This window comes from Podarcis bocagei (assembly GCF_964188305.1).
Source record: "Podarcis bocagei genome assembly, chromosome: 6".
Classification (NCBI taxonomy): domain Eukaryota; kingdom Metazoa; phylum Chordata; class Lepidosauria; order Squamata; family Lacertidae; genus Podarcis; species Podarcis bocagei.
In genome coordinates this window covers 22,217,017-22,239,838 of record NC_138130.1, presented here as the reverse complement: position 1 = coordinate 22,239,838, position 22,822 = coordinate 22,217,017, and the positions used below count along the sequence as shown (strand labels likewise).

Genomic DNA, 22,822 nt, shown 5'->3' with positions numbered 1-22,822 from the left:
GACATGCCTGCTATAAGGTTTCTAGTTGTGTCCCCAAACCCAGAGCTTTGGATTCAGCACAGAGGGCAACTCAAACCTCTGTGACCTTCCAGCTTTCACCCATGGCCCCATACTAAACCAAAAGACTAGCTCCTGGCCTACTGTTCTCCTACCTATAAGATGATGTGGCCTCTAGCCAATAGGGAGGAAAGTCTACCTCCTCTAGAAAAAGCATCAGTACCCAGTTGTCTCTGTGTCAACACATCTGTTCTTCACCACCTTGTCAGACATGCAAATGGAGGGTGACAGGCCGGGTTAGGGCAATTAACGGGGGGGGGGGGACACACACAAAAAACAAACCTGGTCTGATCGGTTCTACTACAAACTACAACCTTACAGTTATGAAATCACAGGCTTGGTTGGGATCCATGGACACCACCCAAACAAATCCTCCAATACTATAGCACAATGCAAGGGATACTAGACAGCACACCTTGGCAATTGCAGGGGTGTGTAACCTCTTTCAGACCAAGGTCCACGTTCTTTTTGTGGTCAACCTTCCAGGGACACACCAGTGATGGATGGGACCAGAGGCTAAAGTTTGCAGAGCAATAGACACAGATAGGTCACGTGGGTAGAACCTGTCAATACCTAGGATTTGCTGTATTTTTAGTACTGATTACTAGTTAGTCCCATATAGACATACTCTTTAAATATCCTCTCAGCTCCATGGGTGGGCAGCTCCTACCCAGCTGAGAGAATTGCAAACACTGTAATATCCTATGCTGTACATGTTTACCAAGAGGTAAATTCCACTGAGCAAAGTGCAGCTTATCCCTAAAGCAACAGTCAGGATGACTCAACTAGAGTTGTGTGGGTCAACTGCTTGGTGCTGTAGCAAAAAGATCCAGCTGATCCACGTCCACATGAATGGCTCATTTAAATGTTCTCCCAGTCTCACAGAAGCTGCTTATGGAGAATAGCTCCCACACAATATGTCTAGGTGCACCTAGCAAAACGTGATTTTACTGGTTGGACTAGTATGTGTACTGGGCGGTTTGCAAATTCTTAAATACACTCTAAGCCTTTAGAGGCCAAAAACTACTGTGATTCCAAACTGTACACAAAGCAACCTTTGGGCTACTCTAAAATAACATCACTAGCAGGAGAACTAACAGGAGGCTTTGTTCTCCTGGCAAAGAGATAGGAGTTCACATACTCCACCTTTTACTTATATGTCATATTTGAACCTACAATGTACAGCAGGGAGGAGGAACTGTTTTTCAGCCCAAGGGCCACATTTCTTTCTGGACAGCTTTCTGAGGGCCACATGGCAGTAGTGGTCAGAGCATGTTGGCAGGCTGCTAAATACAAGAGCCTGGGAGACAAGTCTACCCCTGGATTTGCATTTATGATTTTAAAAGTGGCTTCAGTAGGGTTTCCTGCACAGAAAAAGCATGGAGGCTTCTGGAGGCCTGCCTGATGGGGAAAGTTGCTGAAGGGATCAAATTGGTCACCTCAGGGGAGGTGATTTTATATATCTTGTGAGCAGGACATAGCTTGAGCAATCCAATCCAATCTACCCACCTTACAAGAAGATTTCCCTCCGGAGATGGGTCAATTTTTCAGCAGTACAAATTTAATAATGTTAACAAAGGAGTGAATAACACTACTGTACTGTTCTCCACAAAATAAACAAAGAATATCCTGGCAGTGTAGGGACTTGCCCCATCTTGCCACAAACAGAGTTTTACTATGCTGTAGAGAACAAAAGGATGCCCAGGAATTCGTGCCTTCCTCTAACCAATCAGTTTTGGAAGTGCTCTGAAGTTTTTATTTAGGAGGGTATATTCACTCTGGGCTCCACAGCCAAATTGCAAAATCCCTCTTGCTGCCAGCACATAGCCCGGGTCTTTCTCCCCTGGCTTTTCCTCCACTGCTTCCAGTCAGCTGCCTCCATGGATCGGGGCTTGATGAAGCTGATATTATTGCCCTAGCTGTTCAAAAGCCCTTTTTAGGGATCTACATACTGCTGCCACTGTGACTATCTCGCTTCTGTTTTCAGTGTGCGATGAGTGTTTTGTGAATAAACCTGACACACTGAGAGGGGGAGCTACCCCTGTCTTTGTCATTTCCAGTTGATGATGTCAAACACCAGGAATCCTGTTCAGGTGATGAAGTGGAGAAACTCCAAAACAAAAGGGGAAGGGTCTGCTGAACACACCCCAGAAGTACTGCCACCCGATGACACTATGGAAGAGTCAGAGTAGCCAGAAATTCCCTTTCTCTACTGCAGTCAGATACTAAAGCAAAGCAGCAGCTTCCAGTACTGGAAGGGCTCACAATTAGGAGGCAACTGTGTTGACCCTATATAGGGCTGAGCCTCAGTTCGTTCCTTGATGAAGCAACATGGGAGCTATGTGTTCTGTGCGGGGTAGAGCACATCATGAAACCTTCCCTAACTAGTCTTGCCTCATCCGGTGTTCCACTTCAGTCAGCTCCAGAGTATGACAGATGAGTCTAAAGATGGTAACAAAAAACCCCACTTCTTCCTCAACATACAACTTGCAAACATGCCTTAGTGAATTTTATTCCATATCTCTAGCCATGGTTTATGAAGTCACCCAGTTCATCCTACACACTCTACCCAATTCAGTGGTACCTTGGTTCTCAAATGCCGAAAACCCGGAAATAAGTGTTCTGGTTTGGAACTTTTTTTGGAATTTGAACGTAACGTCCGATGTGGTTGTTGGCTATTGTTTCTGGGGCGCCTGCACCAATCAGAAGCTGTGCCTTGGTTTTTGAACATTTTGGAAGTCAAAACGGACTTCCAGAATGGATTAAGTTTGGCGCTTTTGTTTTTGCTATTTATTTTGCATTTTTGTTTTTGAGGCTTTTTCGGTTAATTTGTTATTGTGACTGTGTGAAGCCCAGTTCAGCTACTGATTGATTGAATGTGTGACTGTGGAAATGGATAAAAGCCCTCCATCCAAACAATGGCTATCATCAGTGCCGGTTAGGAAAAAAAATAATTTTAATTTTTAACAGCTACAATACTGTCTTATGTATTTTATAGTACAGTACATTAATTATTGCTTTCATTTTATGGATCAATGGTCTCGTTAGATAGTAAAATTCATGTTAAATTGCTGTTTTAGGGGTTGTTTGGAACAAATTAATCTGGAACAAATTAATCCCTTTTGCATTACTTTCTATGGGAAAGCATGTCTTGGTTTTGGAACGGACTTCTGGAACGGATTAAGTTTGAGAACCAATGTACCACTGTATTAAAATATGTGCCCTAAGTTACTTCGCTCCACCATATTACTCATTATAAACCCTCAGAGTTCCGTTGTTACTCATGAAATTAGGACTGACGTGTAAAGAGGTGTCTAGCATTGTTCTAGCCCCTTACGCAGTACCTTTTCCCTTTGAAATTTCCTTATTCTTGTGAATATAATTTTTTGGGGATTTTTTAAGAATCTAACATAAAATGTATATTTGAATCAATAACACAGTAGATTCCAGTAGCTCGAATGTCAATTAGGGCTAGCCCTACTGACAGCCATTCTCTTGGACAGAGTTTCAGAGAATGTGAAACCTATCTGGTGTCTGGTGGCAATAGTTTCTGGACTGGAGAAGCAGGTTGTCTCCCGTTTCACTTTCTCCTATACAACTCAGCTGAGAACCACCTGCATAGCCCTGAGCTGGGTCTGTCATGCCAGGCTAGAATATGAGGAACTGGCAGGTTGCCAGATGTTGCTTTTTCAAGGCAATCTCCTGCTCATGGGCATAAAACAATAAAAATACTTAACTAACCAATCATATTGGTTCTGCCCCCCCACAAAAATCCTGGCTACACCCACATGCTCCTGCTGTAACATTCAAGTGTAAAAACAGTGATGTAACTTAAAAAATGAAAAACATTAAAAATGCTACCTTTGATTATTCTTTGCAGCATTGTACCATACTTGACAAATAAAAGGCTGTGCGGACTTGATAAATAAAAATAATTCTAAATGAAAGTACTGCTGAACCCCTGACCCCTGTAGAAACGCTACCAAATCTACTTCCCTAATATGGAGACAGGAATTTGGCAGTATGTAGCTGGAATATTTAAAAAATTGTGGGTGAAATCTGGAAGAGTGCTTATGGACTTGGAACAGAATGAGGTGGCGGCCTTTTAAATAAGTAGAGCCTGAGCCATTATGGATTGAAGCCGGCAACTGGCCCTGTTCCTGGAGTGTTTTAAGGAGCCAGCACAGATGCTAGAGCTCTAGCAATATGCATCACTTACGGTAAAGAGCTTCCTCGCGAAGCCGCCCTTTGAAGTTGCATCGGGGGAAAGTACTCACAACGCAAAGGTGATCGGAATACAAAAAAACCGCTAATGCTTTAAAAGTAATAAATCTTATTTATGGAACGTGCAAATCGTATTTATACACACACATCCGCACCGCCGCCCATTGGTTGGGAGTTATATGTATTGCACTTCAGGAAAAAGACCAGCAGGCACAGCGCTCTGCCAAGGGCATCCCTTCCACAGCCGCCCGCCGCCATCCACTGTGGAATGACCTGGTGGCACTCAGTACCGCGCTAGAGAAAGCCAGGAGAGAATAAGCGCCGCTCTGGGATGGGATTTCCGCTCCCTCTCAGCCACGCCCCCTCCTCCCAGGCCGAGCCAATAAGGGGGCCGGGGCCAGGGTGGTGCAGGAGAGCAAGCCAGGCAGGTAACGCGAGGCCCAATCAGGAACCTCGCCAGGGCCACGCAGGTTGGGGAGGCGGCTGGGAACTTCGCTCCTTGTGGGGCGAGGAGGGAGCAGCCGGGCCACGCCCCTCCGGCGGCGCCCGCGCCAATCAGCTCAAGCGAACCCGCCTCCGCTTCGCTCTCTTCACCCCCGACCGCCCACCCTCTCCCGCGTGCCAGTGTTTGGGGGCTGGCGCGAGCGGGCGCCGTTGGTGTGTGTGTGTGCGCGCGTCGCCCGGAGGGAGGGGCCGCCTGACAGGAGCGGCGCCGCCGCGAGCCAAGACCAGCTGCGACACTGACTGGCCGGCCGGCAGCTCGCTCTCTCGCTCGCGCGGCGTTGTTCAGGGGATGGTGGGGGCGGCGGCGGCGACGGGACGCCGCCTGAGGAGCCTCCAGGCAGCGCCCTGAGAGGGCCGGGGATTCCGCCAGGGCCGCCGGGAGGAGCGAGGGCCATGGCAACGATGCCCTTCCAGCCGGCGCTGGGGCCCCCGGAGACTCGCAAGTTCACGCGGGCGCTGAGCAAGCCCGGCACGGCCGCCGAGTTGCGGCAGAGCGTCTCTGAGGTGGTGCGAGGCTCCGTCCTTGTGGTGAGTTGACGGCGACGCGGGTGGGAAACGCGCACACCTGACAGGAATATCCACTTCGCGCCCACTTCTTGCCCCGCCATTACTTCTCGCATGGGGGAGTGGGGGGTGGCGTCGTTGAACCTGGCGCCCTGTTCCCTCCTCCCTTTCCCCCCCACCCTCGGATGGACCTGGCCGAGATGGACACACCTCCTGGGGCACTTCATCCTCCTCGCCATCTCCCCACCTGGCCTGACACCCCCCCCCCATCCTCCGTCTCCTCTCGGAAGCCTCACTCGCTCCGCATCCCTCCCTCCGTGGGGGTTTCCTCCTCTTCCAAGTCAGGGCGTATCCAGGGGCCGGATCCTGGCTTCGTTTCCTCGGGAAGGAAACCCTTTCCTTTAAAAAAGGGGGGGAAACTGTGCTTCCCTCCCAGGAAAGCGTGCGTGAAGGCGCAGCCCAAGGCAGAAGAAGCAAAAAGAGGAGAGGGCGCCTTGGGAAGATTTCTCTCTCTTTTTCTTTCTCTCTCCCCTCTTCCCTCTCTTTTCTCTCCTAATCCGCATGTCGGAATTTGCATGGCTCAGCTTAACCTAATCAGCTGGGGGAAAGGAGCGCTTGGGTGGGTGGAGAGAAGGGGGACACAGCCTGCTTCCGGCCGGCCTTTCCTCCTTTCGTTTTCCATTCCAACCTGCGTATATAATACTTAGACCCCATTTCCCGTCGCTCAAACCCTTCTGTTTCCCGTTCCTTGCACCGGGATGCTGAGCGCACAGGAACGGGAAGGAGAGGGTGGTCCTTTCTAGCCTCGACGTCTGTCTCCAGACGTGCGCTTCTCCCTCTCTCTCACCCCCCTTTCTTTCTCTCCCTGTGAAAACTTCCGTCCATTCACATTGAGTCCCGCCCTTGCTTCCTTCCCCGCGATATCTATGAATGAATGAGTGGCTGGAAAACTTTGGAGGGGGATTTCATATTGCCTGCCCGCACACGAATAAAGGCTGGGAAAAATTTCTGGGTAATTCGCAGATTTGTTCAGTCCCACCCCACATCAGATCACAAAACCCAACATTCAAAGTTGTGGCTGTACATTCATCATACACTGATATCAGGGTGAATGTTTGATTTAATGTTTAAATAGTTTTACCCATCCCCAGTTATGTTTGAAAGTCTGGACTGCATTCTTGTTACTGCCACTGTCCTCAGTTCTATGATTTTTTTGTGATCTGCTGTCTCTTGGTGTCTTATTTGGAATGGCAAGTGGAGCACATTCATTGTGTTTCTATTTGTGTTTAGTTTGGCAGCTTAATTGTTGCTTCCCTGCCTCCTTTTACACTGGGTATAATACTGTAGCTATATGGTAAGCTAAACTGAAGATTCACAGCAAGGATAGAATTTATTTCAAGCAAAATATGTGTTATGGAATCTTTCATAATCTACACAGAATAGAATTTAAATTTTGGCAGCCTTTATTCTAATTCCTACTGTATTATTCACCTTGAATTTGTTGCAAGGTTTTAGTGTGATGATATTACTATTCTAAGACATTTGCTATTAATAACTTGGTATAGTCATTCACAATTAATTGTCTTAAGAATTTGATGCTGCTATCTAATTCTGTTTCTACCTTTTGACAGGACTGGCACTTAAACATATTTTTAGCATCCTAGAATTTTTCATATAGTTATTGGCCATGGATGTTTATTAATTTACAAGAACAAAGTGCTGTACAGTAAAACAAAAGTTAGACCAGTCTTGCCTGCAAATAGGTAAAAAGAGGGAGAAAGGGAGCTTTAGCATTTCATTCAGTGATGTATATTCACTTTGCTAAGGCACTTGAATTTGTGATGAGGACTGGTATGTATCACATGGCTATCCTGCTGATAGGGGAAACTTTTTGTGCACATTAATTGTCATAATCATGTTACTTTTATTGTCACAAGCAGAAATGCCATTGCATTACCATAATTAGAAGATTGTTGTAGCTGGCAAAGTATCAGAGTCTAAAAACCTGTTCACTATACATCTGCAATGTGCTGTGGAAAACATGGCCACCATGAGCTGGACATATGTCAAGAAATGTTTTTAAATTCTTGCTCTCAGCATTGTTGACTACTTCATTCTCAGTGACTTGAAGGTTCTTCTGACATACTAACTTGCACTCCAGTTTATCAGAAATAAAATGTGATTAAACAAAGAAACATAGAAGTACGAAAATGTACAGCCTTTAAAAACTGCTGAAGCTAGATTCTATCTGGTTACAAGCTGTTCCATTACCACATAACTCTTAGCTGTTAAAGGCTGAACCATAAATAGTGTACTGGTCAGGTTTTAAAGGAATTGCTTTACTATGCAATGCAATATGACAGACCACTGCTTCACAGATCTCTTAGCTGTCTTTTTACCTTTTCTCCTCTCTATGTAAATTTCATTGTATATTTTTCAGTTGTACTGTCAAAACTCTGTATAGTGCATTTTCTTTACTATGTGAGGTATTCCTCCCTCTGTGCTATTCTATATATTTCTTAGAGTTAATGTTGCTTAATACAGTGGTGCCCCGCAAGACGAATGCCTCGCAAGACGGAAAACCCGCTAGACGAAAGGGTTTTCCGTTTTTGAGCTGCTTCGCAAGACGATTTTCCCTATGGGCTTGCTTTGCAAGACGAAAACGTCTTGCGAGTGTTCTGATTTTTTTTTCGCTCCCCCCTTTTTTCTAAGCCGCTAATAGCCTTTTAGCCGCTAATCCGCTAAGCCTTTAATAGCCGCTAAGCCTTTAATAGCCGCTAAACCGCTAATAGCGCTAATCCGCTAAGCCGCTAATAGGGTTGCTTCGCAAGACGAAAAAACCGCTAGACGAAGAGACTCGCGGAACGGATTAATTTCGTCTTGCGAGGCACCACTGTATGTTGGAAATACTATGGACGTGTTGACAAATAATACGACAAGTAGTTAATATGTTCTAAAATCTTGCTGTTCTGGGCTTGAGTTCTTCAGTTTATTGTATATTACTGGCTGCCATAGTGAAATTGTTTCTCAGCAGAGGTACTAGACAACTTGGATCTGGGAAATATGCTCTGTGTTAGAAAATACTCTTTTTTTTCATGCTGGTGCCCACCTAAGCTAGTTGAAGCCTGGTGAAAAAATTAAATCACCGTCACTCAATCTGGTTCTACTAAAGTCGTCAGTCTGCTTTTTTGGAAACATTGAAATAATTTATTTCAAATCTGTTTTTGATCTTCCTTGCTTATAGTGCTATCATCTGGATCCTTGTTATCATCTTTTGTCTCTCATGTTTGTACATATTTGTGCTGCTTGGTCTGTTGGCAAAGTATTGCCTACTGAAGAATAATTGGTTCCCCTGATTTTGATTGCAATACTGGTAGTATCTTCTTGTCTGTCATCCTCAAGGTCCTTGAAAAATGAATCTCTTCCTCATCAAGGCCCTTAAGAAGTATCTTAACAGTGCATAGGTTCAGAAATAACAAACTATTAACAGACACATGAGAGCTGGCACAAACCTCTGGCCTGTACAACTATATTCCCCTATATATTGGAGGGGGGAGATTTATAGTTTCTGCCATCATTAGGAACAAACAGTAGTTTGTTGCTTCTTACAAACACTGTAAACAGTGGTTTCTGCAGACCAGATTTTTTTTTTTTTTTTACAATCCAGGATATCAAATCTAGATCTCATCCTGAGTCATGGTTTGTTATACCTGAACTGCATCAGTGAATTTAGTGAATTCCTTTATTAGACCACTTTGAAGCTTTGGGGGTGTGGTGATGCTTCATTCCAGGGTTTCCTAACCTAACAGCATTGTATCACCAGGTGTTCAGTGGGGCCTTGGGGAAACCTGAATCTCTATGCTGAGAGCCCTGGAAGTGTTTTCTTGCAATTAGGTCATACATATATGATAATGAGCACTATATTAGTGAGGGAAAGCTCTTTGCTTTCAGTTATGATTTGTTCTGGTCTCTTATCCATTCACTAACATTATTTTAATTATTGATTCATACTAATACTCCCTCTCACCTCTATCTTCCAAAGCTGCTCCTATTACACTACTACTACTACTACTACTACTACTACCACCACCACCACTACTGCTACTAAATGTAGATTCCATTCTTGTTCCTGAAGGGCCCAGGGCAGCAAACAACAGAGTAGGTAAACAATACAATTAAAAGTTTTCAGAAAATTAGGGGGGAGGAATTAAAGTCATAAACCCTCACATCTATTGTTGTGAGTCACTCATGTTTTCTTTATCTAGCATTGGGCAACCTCCAGTGCACTGGCCTAATTGGGCCCAGTAAGTTCCTTGTTTGCTGCTTTTGCTAAACGGTGCTCATGGGCCCCATACCTGTGGCAAAGCAACATTTGCAGGCATTGTCAATCAGTCCTGTTCCTTTGCAAGTACCAACAATCAGCAGATTGTCAGTGCTTACAAAACCCTTACCTGCAGTAGTGGAGGAAGGCTCTCGGGCACCTGGGGCAGCGTGCCGAGGGGCAGGGCGAACCGCCCATAGGGGCCGGGCGCAGGGCTCATAGGGATGGGTGCACAGCGGGGAGGAAGCGGGTGGACAGCACAGAGCCTGCAGGCACCGAGATGTGCGGCTCGTGAACGCTGCAGGCCCCACGGTGACAAGTGCCGCCCGCCATTTTGTCACCCCCCTGTCAGAGTGACACCTGGAGCGGACCGCACCCTCCGTATCCCCCCTCCGTACATCCCTGCTTGCCTGACAGCCTGTCTTCAAAGTCCATATGCTTATATTAACCAATAATAACTGCATGTGAAAAAACTTTGTGAACTGGTAGAGGCATTCATTATGGAACTATAGTGATTCCATAGTTTTAAAGGGACTTGCTTTTTAAACATTCAGTCATTATAAACCCTGAAAGTTCTTTGTTGTGAAGATAAGATGATTTATCCTATCAATATGACATTTGACATGGGAATTTGCTTTCATTAGTAGTGTAATTTGAGCAAATTGCAGAAAAATTCTATAGAAATTGTTGAGTTACAGCAGTTTTAGAAAGTTTGCTTTTTAAAACTACAGGTGCTTCAATTGTTAAGTGTTTTTCTGGTCATCAAATACATCATATATGTGTTTAAATTTTCATTTTTGTCTTTTAGATTATATAATATAATCAGAGATATTCTGGGAGTCTGCCCTTCAGTGGAAATGCATTGTGTATTTCTAAAACTATCAAGTTTCTAAGACCCCATTTTAAATGGGAAACAATGCGTGTCAGGAATTCTGTGGGTGCATAGAAGTGAAGGAAGTCCTGGCAAATGCAGCACATGCCTGATTTGGCAGATGGAGTTGCCAGGGTACAGCTGCATCCTAGCTGCCATCAAATCAAGCAGAAGGTGGGGATAGTGGTATCTAGAGATGTGAATGCCTGAAAAAAGAGGGGGGAAATGAAGGACTCCCCCAATTTTCCTATCCTTCCCCATTTGTTTTTGAAAAGCAGTGGCCCACCAGATGCTTAGACAAAACTTGCATCGGAAGGTACCTAGCACTGAGTTCGACCATTGGTTTGTCTAAGTAAGTATTGTCTACACTGACAGGTAGTGGTTTCCAGGATTTCAGACAGGGTTGTCTTCTGCCCCTACCTGAAGATGCCAGGGATTGAACCTGGGACTTTCTGTATGCAAAATTGACTTTTTACCGATGGCTAGAAGCTTGGCCGGCCACTTGATGGATCTGATCAACCCCACAGACTGTTGGCTTGCCACTTTGGCTATAAAAAGTAAACATGTACTTCAGTCTGTTATAATGATCACTTAGAACGTCATCTCCTTTTGCTCACACTTACCCTTGGTCTTTCAGCCCAATCCTTTTATCCTCTTGTTTGGAGTTTTTGGGGCATCGCTTGCTGAAATTTGTGGTATGTCAAATTTTAACATATGCTTTGAAATGCTAAACCATTAATTCTGACAATCAACCTCTGGCAAAATTTATTTTAAGTTGAGCACAATCTTTAACCAAAAGTTAAAACAGCAGAGTATCTAATCATAATTAAAGCATTATCCTTGTAGATATGCTCTGCTTGAAAAATCTGAATATTTAATAATATTAAAATAGAACCATCCTGTGAGAGAGCATAGTCCTGTGCAGTTTAATTCATAAATATTGGGTTCACCACCTCTTATTTCTTTTGTGTATCACTAAATAATAATTTGCCCCACTGCCTGTTTGCCTCCAGTCTTGTGTCCTTTTCTTCATCCTTGGTCTATCATCTTTATTCTCTCTCCTTTGTATATAGGTGGAATCTAGACACTTATAAAAAACGTTGTGAAAAATGCTATTTTTTAATGTTTTGAAAAACATATTGAATTTGCCATAACTCATCATTGCCCTCTAGTGTCCCATTTGTATAATTCACTTTACAGCACACTTAAAACGTTTTATTTGCAGCTGTATAGCTGAGTCCTTAGTATGACTTTTTACTAATGCCTTTCTCTAACTCAAATGAAATAATGTAGGGGAAGCAGGGGAGAGTCATTATTTCCCTCACCTGGAACTGTAAAGCCTAAGATATGAGGATACGATATGTGGGATCAGAGAACATGTTTATTGCTTATTAGAACAACTTGTCTCTTAAATGAAAGGCGCCCATTCTAGGGGAACTATGTAGCTTCAAAAGTTCAAATTATAAGATATATATTTAAAATTATTGTTTTTGTTGTTTAAGTACACACTTAAAATATGCTTTGAGAGCCAGAGCTATGATAGACCCTAATCTATTTGTGTTCATACATATTTTTTTTCCTTTTGAATTCCAGAGGATTATTCTGTAATCTAGGAGCGGCAGGATAAAATGCCATTATAATCCTGGGGCTGTCAGTTTGGTTCATGAGATTTATCACTAGCTACTTTACCTCAGTGAATCTCCTGTGAATACTCTTTGAATTTTTGCAGCCCATGTGCAGTGATGAGAATTTAACAAAATGGAACTATTTGAACATATATTTCATTCAAAAATTGTTTTAGTTTATGGACATATCTAAGATCCTTCTCTTGATCAGACTCCTGATTCAATTCTATGGCTCAGGCCAGGCAATACAAAAAATGATTTGGTGCTATGGGAATTAACCTTATGCTCACATGTGCCTTCCCTTGCTTCAATAAATTGCTATGTGGTTTGATCAGACCACAGTTTCCTATGCCTAGAGAGGTTTGCCATGTGCCAACCTATTGTCGTTTTGGCACCAAGCAGAGACTGAGCTTTTTAGATACGCTTTTAATCCTGCTGTTTTATGCAGTTCTTATGTTTTATACTTTTTGGGGTACACTTTTTGTAATTTGTTCCAGGAATACAATTGAATGGCAATATAAATAGACTTATTGCTTGTTTGTGCTTACCCTATAAACCACAATTGGAATCAGCTCCATGTATGTGGATTGAGTAGATAAACTCTAACTTTTCTGGTAGTGTTAACTTGTAAAATGTTTTGGAAATGGATTAAGAATTAGTCAGCAAAATTGTTGGATTATACACACACACACACACACACACACACACACACACACACACACACACAATTTAACCTAATCCTTATAGAGAGCACCCATCGCTGGAATATATGAACTGATAGCATGGCTAAGTGAGATTTGAAGTTAGGCTTGAAATTTTTGATGATTAAGTCCCCCATCAGATTTTATTTGAAAATTCTACTAGAACTATGTCTGTTTTTCAGCCACTGCAGGGGTATTCTGCTTCAAGTCCTTTACCTGTAGATTCACTAAGCATTTTTTCAGTATACCTTGGTGCCCACTTGATTGGTAAAATTTGATGAGGAATTCTGCATTCCTTATTCCAGTAGAAACTTGTTGAACATTTTTTTTCAGAAGTTGTTTGGTTTTACCTACAGTTTAATGCCTTTCGGCAAGATCAGCAGCAGAAAAAATTGAGAGAGCATGCCTGTAAATTTGAATTCCACCCTACTGACTTAAACCAGTTACACATCGTTTGTTTTGTCATTAGTTGAGGATTAATTAGAGCTCATGAAAATTCACAGAATACTGAGTAGGAATTTGAGCTTTAAGAAGCATGTTTCTCTCCTTCCCTCAGATCTTTTGGTGGTAAAAAGGTCCTCCTCTCACTCACCAAATGATCCTTAGAGGAGAAGGCACTGCGTCCTCGGAGACCCATTGGCCACTCTAGCCCCCTTCTCCCAGTCCAAGACTTGAACGGAAGCTAGTGATGGGCTGCTTACAGTGGTGCCTCGCAAGACGAAATTAATCCGTTCCACGAGTCTCTTCGTCTTGCGAAGCACGGCTATTAGCGGCTTAGCGGCTATTAACGGCTTAGCGGCTATTAACGGCTTAGCGGCTTTAAGAAAAAGGAAAAAAACTCGCAAGACGTTTCGTCTTGCGAAGCAAGCCCATAGGGAAATTCGTCTTGCGAAGCGACTCTAAAAACGCAAAACCCTTTTGTCTAGCGAGTTTTTCGTCTTGTGAGGCATTCGTCTTGCGGGGCACCACTGTATTTCCTTTAATCTTCCAATCCTGGTTGGTTGAGGGCTAGTGCCTGCCCAGTAGTTAACAGGAATTACTGTCAACTTGAGAGCAGTGTCCAGGCTTGTATGTCCAGGCTTCACAGAGTAGTATATTTAGAGTTACCGGTAAATGTATTCAGTGGTATCTATCCTTGATACATCTATGTTGCCATCTAACCCTAGAACATAGATTGGTTGTAATAGACAAAAATATATGGCTGCTTTCATCGACACATTGCAATTTACCAAGCCCCTAAAATAACTTTTATCTAAATTGAAAATATGCTTTATATGAATAATGTACCTCTTCTCATGAGAAGACTCCCTGGAAAAGACCCTGATGTTGGGAAAGATGGAGGGCACAAGGAGAAGGGGACGACAGAGGATGAGATGGTTGGACAGTGTTCTCGAAGCTACTAACATGAGCTTGACAAACTGCGGGAGGCAGTGGCAGACAGGAGTGCCTGGCATGCTCTGGTCCATAGGGTCACGAAGAGTCGGACACGACAAAGCGACTAAACAACAACAACCTCTTTACTATTGGGTTATTTTAATTAACCTCAGGATTTCCCCAACCATTGAAATCTGGGGCAACAGTGTACTTTATAATGAGAGAAAAGGAACAATATTCTTAAATCAAAGATTTATAATTAATTTGCACTTGAACATTTTAGTAGCTGAAGCATTGAAGATTTATTTTGTATTGTGTGAATTCACTTCCACGTTCCTGGCCAATACAGCTTGTTGATTTTTAAAATACTGTATTTTTAATATAGTGTTGAGAAAATGCCCCACTGGACTGGGCAACAGTGAATTCACTGTAATGTTTTGAAGTAACATGCATAGAATAGTACTGCACATGACTTTAAATGTATGTACTCCAACCACTAGATGGAGTAATATGAAAGCATTTTAAATAAGATGCATCATACTTCAAAAAACTATATTTGAAGACAAATTGTATTCTTTTAGGTTTTATATTAAATATTTGTTTATCACCAGTGAGAAACATATTTTTCAAGTCATAGCTGTAACATTTTTAAGCTTGTGGATAATAAACCAAAATATTTCTAGTAGTATTCAAATCAAGAAGCTGCTTGTTGTTGTTTAGTCGTGTCCGACTCTTCATGACCCCATGGCCAGAGCACGCCAGGCACTCCTGTCTTCAACTGCCTCCCGCAGTTTGGTCAAACTCATGCTGGTAGCTTCGAGAACACTATCCAACCATCACGCCCTCCGTCATCCCCTTCTCCCTGTGCCCTCAATCCCAACATCGGGGTCTTTTCCAGGGAGTCTTCTCATGAGGTGGCCAAAGTATTGGAGCCTCAGCTTCAGGATCTGTCCTTCCAGTGAGCACCCAGGGCCGATTTCCTTAAGAATAGATAGGTTTGATCTTCTTGCAGTCCATGGGACTCTCAAGAGTCTCCTCCAGCACCATAATTCAAAAGCATCAATTCTTCGGCGATCAGCCTTCTTTATGGTCCAGCTCTCACTTCCATACATCACTACTGGGAAAACCATAGCTTTAACTATATGGATCTTTGTCGGCAAGGTGGTGTCTTTGCTTTCTAAGATGCTGTCTAGGTTTGTCATCGCTTTTTCTTGGAATCCAAGAAAGTAAAATCTCTCACTGCCTCCATTTCTTCCCCTTCCTATTTGCCAGGAGGTGATGGGACCAGTGGCCATGATCTTAGTTTTTTTGATGTTGAGCTTCAGACCATATTTTGCGCTCTCTTCTTTCACCCTCATTAAAAGGTTCTTTAAATCCTCCTCACTTTCTGCCATCAAGGTTGTGTCATCTGCATATCTGAGGTTGTTGATATTTCTTCCGGCGATCTTAATTCCGGCTTGGGATTCATCCAGCCCAGCCTTTCGCATGATGAATTCTGCATATAAGTTAAATAAGCAGGGAGATAATATACAGCCTTGTCATACTCCTTTCCCAATTTTGAACCAATCAGTTCTTCCATATTCAGTTCTAACTGTAGCTTCTTGCCCACACCGAGATTTCTCAGGAGACAGATGAGGTGATCAGGCACTCCCGTTTCTTTAAGAAGTTGCCATAGTTTGCTGTGGTCAACACAATCAAATGCTTTTGTGTAGTCAATGAAGCAGAAGTAGATGTTTTTCTGGAACTCTCTAGCTTTCTCCATAATCCAGTCCATGTTTGCAATTTGGTCTCTGGTTCCTCTGTCCCTTTGAAATCCAGTTTGCACTTCTGGGAGTTCTCGGTCCACATACTGCTTAAGCCTGCCTTGTAGATTTTTAAGCATAACCTTTCTAGCGTGTGAAATGAGTGTAATTGTGAGGTAGTTGGGGCATTCTTTGGCACTGCCCTTTTTTGGGATTGGGATGAAGACTGATCTTCTGCAATCCTCTGGCCACTGCTGAGTTTTCCAAACTTGTTGGCATATTGAGTGTAGCCCCTTAACAGCATCATCTTTTAAAATTTTAAATAGTTCAGCTGGAATATCATCACTTCCACTGGCCTTGTTATTAGCAGTGCTTTCTAAGGCCCATTTGACTTCACTCTCCAGGATGTCTGGCTCAAGGTCAGCAACCACACTTACCTTTGCTTTAAAATAAACACTCTAACAGCATAGCTTATACACTATAGAAGAAAAATGCTTATCCTTGATCTTATGTACTCCTTGATCTTATGTACAAACAAATAGATCAACTGAATATAAGCAGTTGTCTCTAGTGCTTACTCTAAAGGCTGGAAAAAATATTTCCAATTTCTAGGCTCTTATCAAGCATTGTAAGAAGAAACGCCTGCTTGGAGTGGCTGTAATAATTAATAGACAGAGAAGGGAATACAAACTGATGTTCTGGGTAGGGTTGCACTTGCTCTGAACGAACAGGTTTGTTGTTTGGGAGTGCTGCAGGCTCCATCTCTCTCACTTGAGGCTCAAGTAGCCTCAGAGGCTAGGAGTGCCTTTGATCAGCTATGGCTGGTATGCCAACTACAGCCATACCTCGGGATAAATACGCTTCAGGTTGACCGCTTTCAGGTTGCGCTCTGCGGCGACCCGGAAGTAATGGAGTGTGTTATTTCCGGGTCTCGCCACTCGCGCATGCGCAGACGGTCAAAATGACGTCACACCCATGTGCGGAAGCGGCGAAATGCAACTCGTGCACGTGGAGACGCGCTGTCGCGTCTTACGTTCTGTTCAGGATGTGAACGGGGCTCCCGAATGGATCCCGTTCGCATCCCAAGGTACCACTGTATATCTGTTCTTGGACAGGGATAGCTTGACCACAGTGATTTATCTATGTATTGGTAACCTCTAACAGAGACTCCCCCATCACAAAAGCTCAATTGTTAAGCAGGAATGTGAGGAATTCTGCAGTCCTTAAGGTATTTGGGCCCAAGTTGTCAAGGGTATTGTAAATTAATACAAGAAACTTGAACTTTGCCAAGTAGGTAAAAAGATGAAGTCTGAGGACTGGACAGTTAAGTCCAGTCGAAGACAACTATGGAGTGCGGCACTCATCTCACTTCAGGCTGAGGGAGCCACTGTTTGTCCACAGACAGTTTTCCAAGTCATGTGGCCAGCATGACTAGGCTGCTTCTAGGGCAACGGGACACTGTGACGAGTGCCAGAGCACACAGAAACGCCGCTTACCTTCCTGCTGCAGCAATACCTATTTATCTACTTGCACTGGTATGCTTCCGAACTGCTAGGTTGACAGGGGCTGGGACAGAGCAACAGGAGCTCACCCTATTGTGTGGATTTGAACTGCCGACCTTCTAATTGGCAAGTTCAAGAAGCTCAGTGGTTTAGACCACAGTGCCACCCGCTCCCCTTACTTTGCCAAGTAACACAGGCGCAGCCAGTGCAGACTTTTAGGCACCAGAGTTATGTGTTGGTGGTAGTCTGTCCACTGGCATGGTGTGGGGGGCATTGCCCTAGGTGCACAACAAAGAGGGGTGCCTGAACCCCACAGAGATCCTCGGTGTGCAGCTGGGTGAGTGCGGAGAGTGAAGACCACCCTCTGTGCCTCACGTCTGCCTTAACCCTCTATTTAACCCAGCCCTCATTCCCGACGAGCAGTTGGTCTGCACCTGGCAACTTCACTCCTGGGTCAAACTGCTGCCCCTCTCGGCTAGGTGACACCGAGTGAGGATGCTTCCAAGCAGCATTCTTGCAGCTGGACTGGGTCCAGTGGCCTCCCAGCACATCATTAATGGGTAGAAGTCAATAGCCCTTTCACCAATTTTAATGCATATGCTAACAAATTTTAAAAGGCTCCCTCAAAGACAAAACAAAGAAACTGGGGACAGGACAGGAAGCTAGAAAATGATACTGCATGGGCCAGGTTCCAAAAAATAAGCACAGATGCAACATACATGAATATAAGAAACAGGAAATATCTTTTTTTAAAAAAATATTTTTTTAATTAAAGATTTTCATAATACAAGCAGAACAAGTGGAATACCGAGTTCTCTCCTAAAGGCAATTCTCAGCCCCACAAGCTACAGAAGGTAGCAGCCCAGCCCATCTCTCACCTGGGATCCCTCCTTTTCCTTCCTGCCTCTCATCTGGGGGAACCAACATAACCCTGACTCCAACCTTGGAAACAGAAAAAATATCTGTTTTGATATCAGGGAGGGGAACCTCAGGCCCAGAGGCTGAATGTGGCCCTCCAAACCTCTCTCTGGTCCTCAGAACTCTCCTCAGGACAGTTCTCTTGTCCCAAGGCCATAGCCCTCATCAACCCTTCTTTGTACAGTGGTAACTTCAGTTACGAACTTAATTCATTCTGGAGGTCCGTCCTTAACCCGAAACCGTTCTTAATCTGAGGTACGCTTTCGCTAATGGGGCCTCCCGCTGCCGGCGTGCGACTTCCGCAATAATATTTTAAATTTAAATTCAGACTTCAATTCTGATATTAAACATATGGGATTGGATTTGGCTAACTGGTCCTGCTAGCAGAAGCCCTCATAATAACATACGCTAGTGCAATGTTTCTTCCCCATCCCTCTCCCTGCTACACCCTGTTGGCTTGGGGGTGTTGGTAGAAGCCTGAGAACAGTGCATGGGAAGAGTAGAGTGAAGATTTCTCCATTACGCAAGTAGCAATGTGCGCTAACAGAATGTTTGTTTCAGCATGGTGATGAATTCCTCCCATAGGGTGGTATTCAATTAAGTTTTAATTAGAGTAGATCCATTGAACTTAATGGCACTAATGTGGACATGCTCATTTGTATAAATGGGTATTAGTTGAACACACCTCATAGTCTTGTTTTCTGTATTCACTGTGAGTTACTTTCAAATACAGTTTTATTCAGAAGTGTTAAATATGTTTGTTCCATTCTGAGAGCACATAGGATTGCAAGTTTACAGCACATTCCTATACTTGTCTACCTTAAGTCACATGGAATTTAGTAGGGCTTATGACCAGATAATAGAGTTTAGTATATATTTTTTGTTTGTGTGTGTCCCCAGTTAAAATAACAAGGTGTGTCCTCTTTGTTTGGACAAGGGGAAAAACCAAAAACGACAGAACAAAATCTTATGCTCCCTAGTGGTTTTCTACTTACAGTACAAGCATATAATAAAGTGATTTGAAATAGGCTTGCACATTAATATGTGTTAAAGTGTTTCCATAGCAGCAGTAGGTGGGACAATTCTCCTGAATTTTGATTTTTATGAAAGGGATATGGTTCCCTGTCAGTTCCCCCACCCAATGCAGTACTCCCCCACCCTGCAATATTTAGGTCAAGCAAAGAAACGTTGAATTTGAAGCTAAGCATTCTGGGCTAGCCTTTTCTTGCAGCAGATGAGAATTCTTTGTGCCTGACGGTAGAAGCTGCAGCAGCATCTTTGCTTTAATAAGATTTGAGGATATTTGACAAATGGAATTGAGGCAATTTCTTTAACAATATTATGTTTCAGTGTATTGTATTAATAGCATTTGAGAGAGCATTCTCTTTGAGAGAGGGTTATATTATGAGGTGTGGCTCTTGCTGAAACCACAGGATTTTTAGCACTCAGCTAAGCAAGCTTACAATACGGTCACTGATGGTATTTAATCTGAATAGATACTAGCTGGACTTGGTAAAGAAGACTGTGCTTATGAAGCAAAGGAATTAGTCTCTGAAGAGATCATTTAGCAAGAAATGCAAGCTGAATTGTTTCTGGAATGGGTTGCACTACTAGCGTGATTTTATTTAAAGGTATTCGTACAGTTATTGAGAGAAACTGTTCATATATTTGCAAACATCAAGGAGAAAACAATGCTCTGGAATATGCAGCAAATAGTTTGACAAAAGAAGATTCTGGACTATTGAGCCATTCATTACTGGTAAATGTTCACTTGTTTCATTAAGATTTTTTTAAACTGACTTAATATGATTATGTTTTTTTATATCTGGTGTTTCAGAAATGGTCCAACAACTACTGAACACAATGCTGTTGAGTCTTTATTGACACTATAAATGCTATTTGGAATGGGATTTTAATACTGCTCTTATTTTGTGGAAAGCAACATATCTTGCATAGATATGCTTATTCATAATTATAGGAAGCTCTCTGTTTTTGTACAAATGTCCAAATCATACATTTGGATAAACCATGATTGGGGTAGATGGAAAGTTATTTCTCTTTCCTGTACAATATATGTGGTTTAATGTGGTTGGTTGAAAGGATGAACTGAATGCACAGAAGACAAAAATAAGTGATAGCCTCTAAGGCAGGTTTTTATTTCTTATAGCCAGGTGTTTTGTAGGTAAGTGTTGATAACCTAAAGAGGGCTGCTTAGGAAATAGGCACCACTCATTTACTGATGCTTCTTGGCATAACAGTGCATGAACTAGTACTTGGTGGTGGTGGCTGGTAGGTACCACTCGCCTAACTATACACTGTAAAAGCTCATTTGAATAGTTTTTGGAATTACCTAAGGCTGATTCTTGTTCCTTTGTGTTTAGCACGGCTGTTTTGGGAATATGCAATCCTGTACAAGTCCCATTGAACACAGTATGGATTGTACTTTTATGTTTTGTTGTAGATAGCAGGAGACAGTAATTTCATTAGTTTTTGTGGAATTGATCTATGTCTAATATTTTCTAATAAAATCAGAAATGTTGAAGAGAAAATAATATAATGCAGTGGTTCCCAGTTAGCTATGCACTGCAGATACCCTGTTTTTAAAAGCCAAGCCATGGACCCCTCTACTTTTGAAAATTTAGGTGTCTCTATGGTAGCTTTTGTGTGTGAATGGTGCCATGGACCCCCTGCATGGGTTACTGATACAGTGCAAGCAATTTTATTGAAGAAAGACGTTCTGGAAATTAGGTAGCTAATGAGCCTGATTCATACAACCATCCAGTGTCAAAAGAAAATCTAGATACAGAATCATCTTAATTCACCTTTTTAAAATAGCATTGTGGTAATATTAATATATTAAAGTAGCTAGATGCCTGCAGACTTGTGGAGGTAAGTGTATCCTGACACATTGATATTTTATGGAAGGTGTGTTCATTTGAATATGCTTAAGCAAAAAAACAAAAATCTCATTGCCTTAATTAGGAAGACACTTTGGTTTGAAAAGGCTGTATAAGGAGAACTAGGTTACACTACTGAATTTCTTTAATCTTTACCACATCAGTGGATGTAATTTCTCCTTGAAAAGTTTGAAAGGAAATATTGGCTAGAAAAAGTTTCATATTTAGACATGAAGGTTATTGGGTGCTGTTCTGACTGAGGACACTGAAAAATTCCGAATTATCACTTAAATGTAAGCAAATACAAAATTTTCCTAGGAGCAGATCAGAAGACTGAATCATGACATGGTCCTAAAAGAAACTCCTTACTCTTCCTCTATGCTCTTGGGAATACATTACCAGGATGAATATTAAAGCTAGTTTCTAATATAAATTTACACTTAGTAGTCTTGTGCCTTCTCCCAGACTACTCCATTCCATTTTATTTCGCCCTCTTTATGCCTTTATGTCTCTCTCTTTCAAGCAGACACTCTGTGACTAGTGAGCCTGCTCATTCCCAACTTACCTGTTTTGGGAATATACTTAATTCAAGGCACTATACACTGCCTTGTATGATGCAGAAGATAGGTGTGCACCGTTTGGCTTTCTCAATAAAAGCACATAGATTATATACTTGTTAGGGGCTGTGGTAATCAACTTCACTTTGTGTGACTAGGTGACAGGTCAAAATGTTTTTATTTCAGCAGACCCCCCATATATTTTGTGTTGTGAAGGAATAGAATGCCTGGCAATTTGGATTATGCAGATTTATATGTGCCGTGTGTGGAGTTGGTGGTGATTGGAACAGCATTCAGTGCCAGACTGTATTTAATATTCAAGTGGGGGAGATTTTAATGCTTGTATTGCCACTAATTGGGACCTACTAACCAAGTCCAAATGGTGGACTCCCCCATGTTTGGACAACTTTGACTTGGAACATACCAGAATTAGAACTTCAAAGGACAACAGAGTAAACAAAGCAGGAGTGACCCTTTACCAAATGGCCATCCGCTTGAATCTAGTATTCTTGAACGGCACCTTCCCCCCCGATATACCGGGGGAGTTCACTCACCTGGGACCAACATCTAACAGTGTTATCGATTACTTCTTGATCTCCGCAAATTTGGCCGTTAATGTACTTTCCTTCCAAGTTGAAAATCAACATTTCAGTGATCACCTCCCAGTAGTGACCACTTTGTCATTGTTCCGGCGCCAGAAGGACTATAAACACTCAGTCCTTCTGGAAACCTCATCATCGGTCCAAATAAGAGGGACCAAATGGTCGGAGGCTGTGGCCCAAAAATACCAGGATTTTTTCCATAGGGAAATCACTGCCTATCTACCTCAAATAACTACTGATTTACAAGATTCCAATTCGGTTTTGAAACTTTTTAACCTTCTTACAACAAACCTTACCACTTTTTTTACATCACCTCCTCAAAAGGCGAAAGTGGCGCATTGCAGTGTTGGGGCTCCTTGGTTTAACACCTCTTGCAAACAAGCAAGATCCCTTCTTCGTTCCATCTATAATGAATACAAAAAC

General features: G+C 42.7%; 1 protein-coding gene across 15 annotated transcripts in view; it reads left to right on the top strand.

Annotated features, from left to right (window-relative positions):
• Positions 1–4,997: 4,997 nt before the first annotated feature.
• The window catches only part of DOCK9 (dedicator of cytokinesis 9), a 107,155-nt gene continuing 89,330 nt past the window's right edge, over positions 4,998–22,822 (top strand). For 7 of the 15 annotated variants that reach the window (XM_081198214.1, XM_081198213.1, XM_081198218.1 and 4 more), the window contains exon 1: positions 19,595–20,102. In XM_081198214.1, the coding sequence (XP_081054340.1) occupies positions 19,941–20,102 (162 nt within the window). In that variant the 5' untranslated portion in view covers positions 19,595–19,940. Of the gene's footprint in view, positions 5,314–19,594; positions 20,103–22,822 lie in introns of those variants that run through there. The other 8 variants (XM_081198216.1, XM_081198221.1, XM_081198220.1 and 5 more) reach the window with 5 other exon arrangements.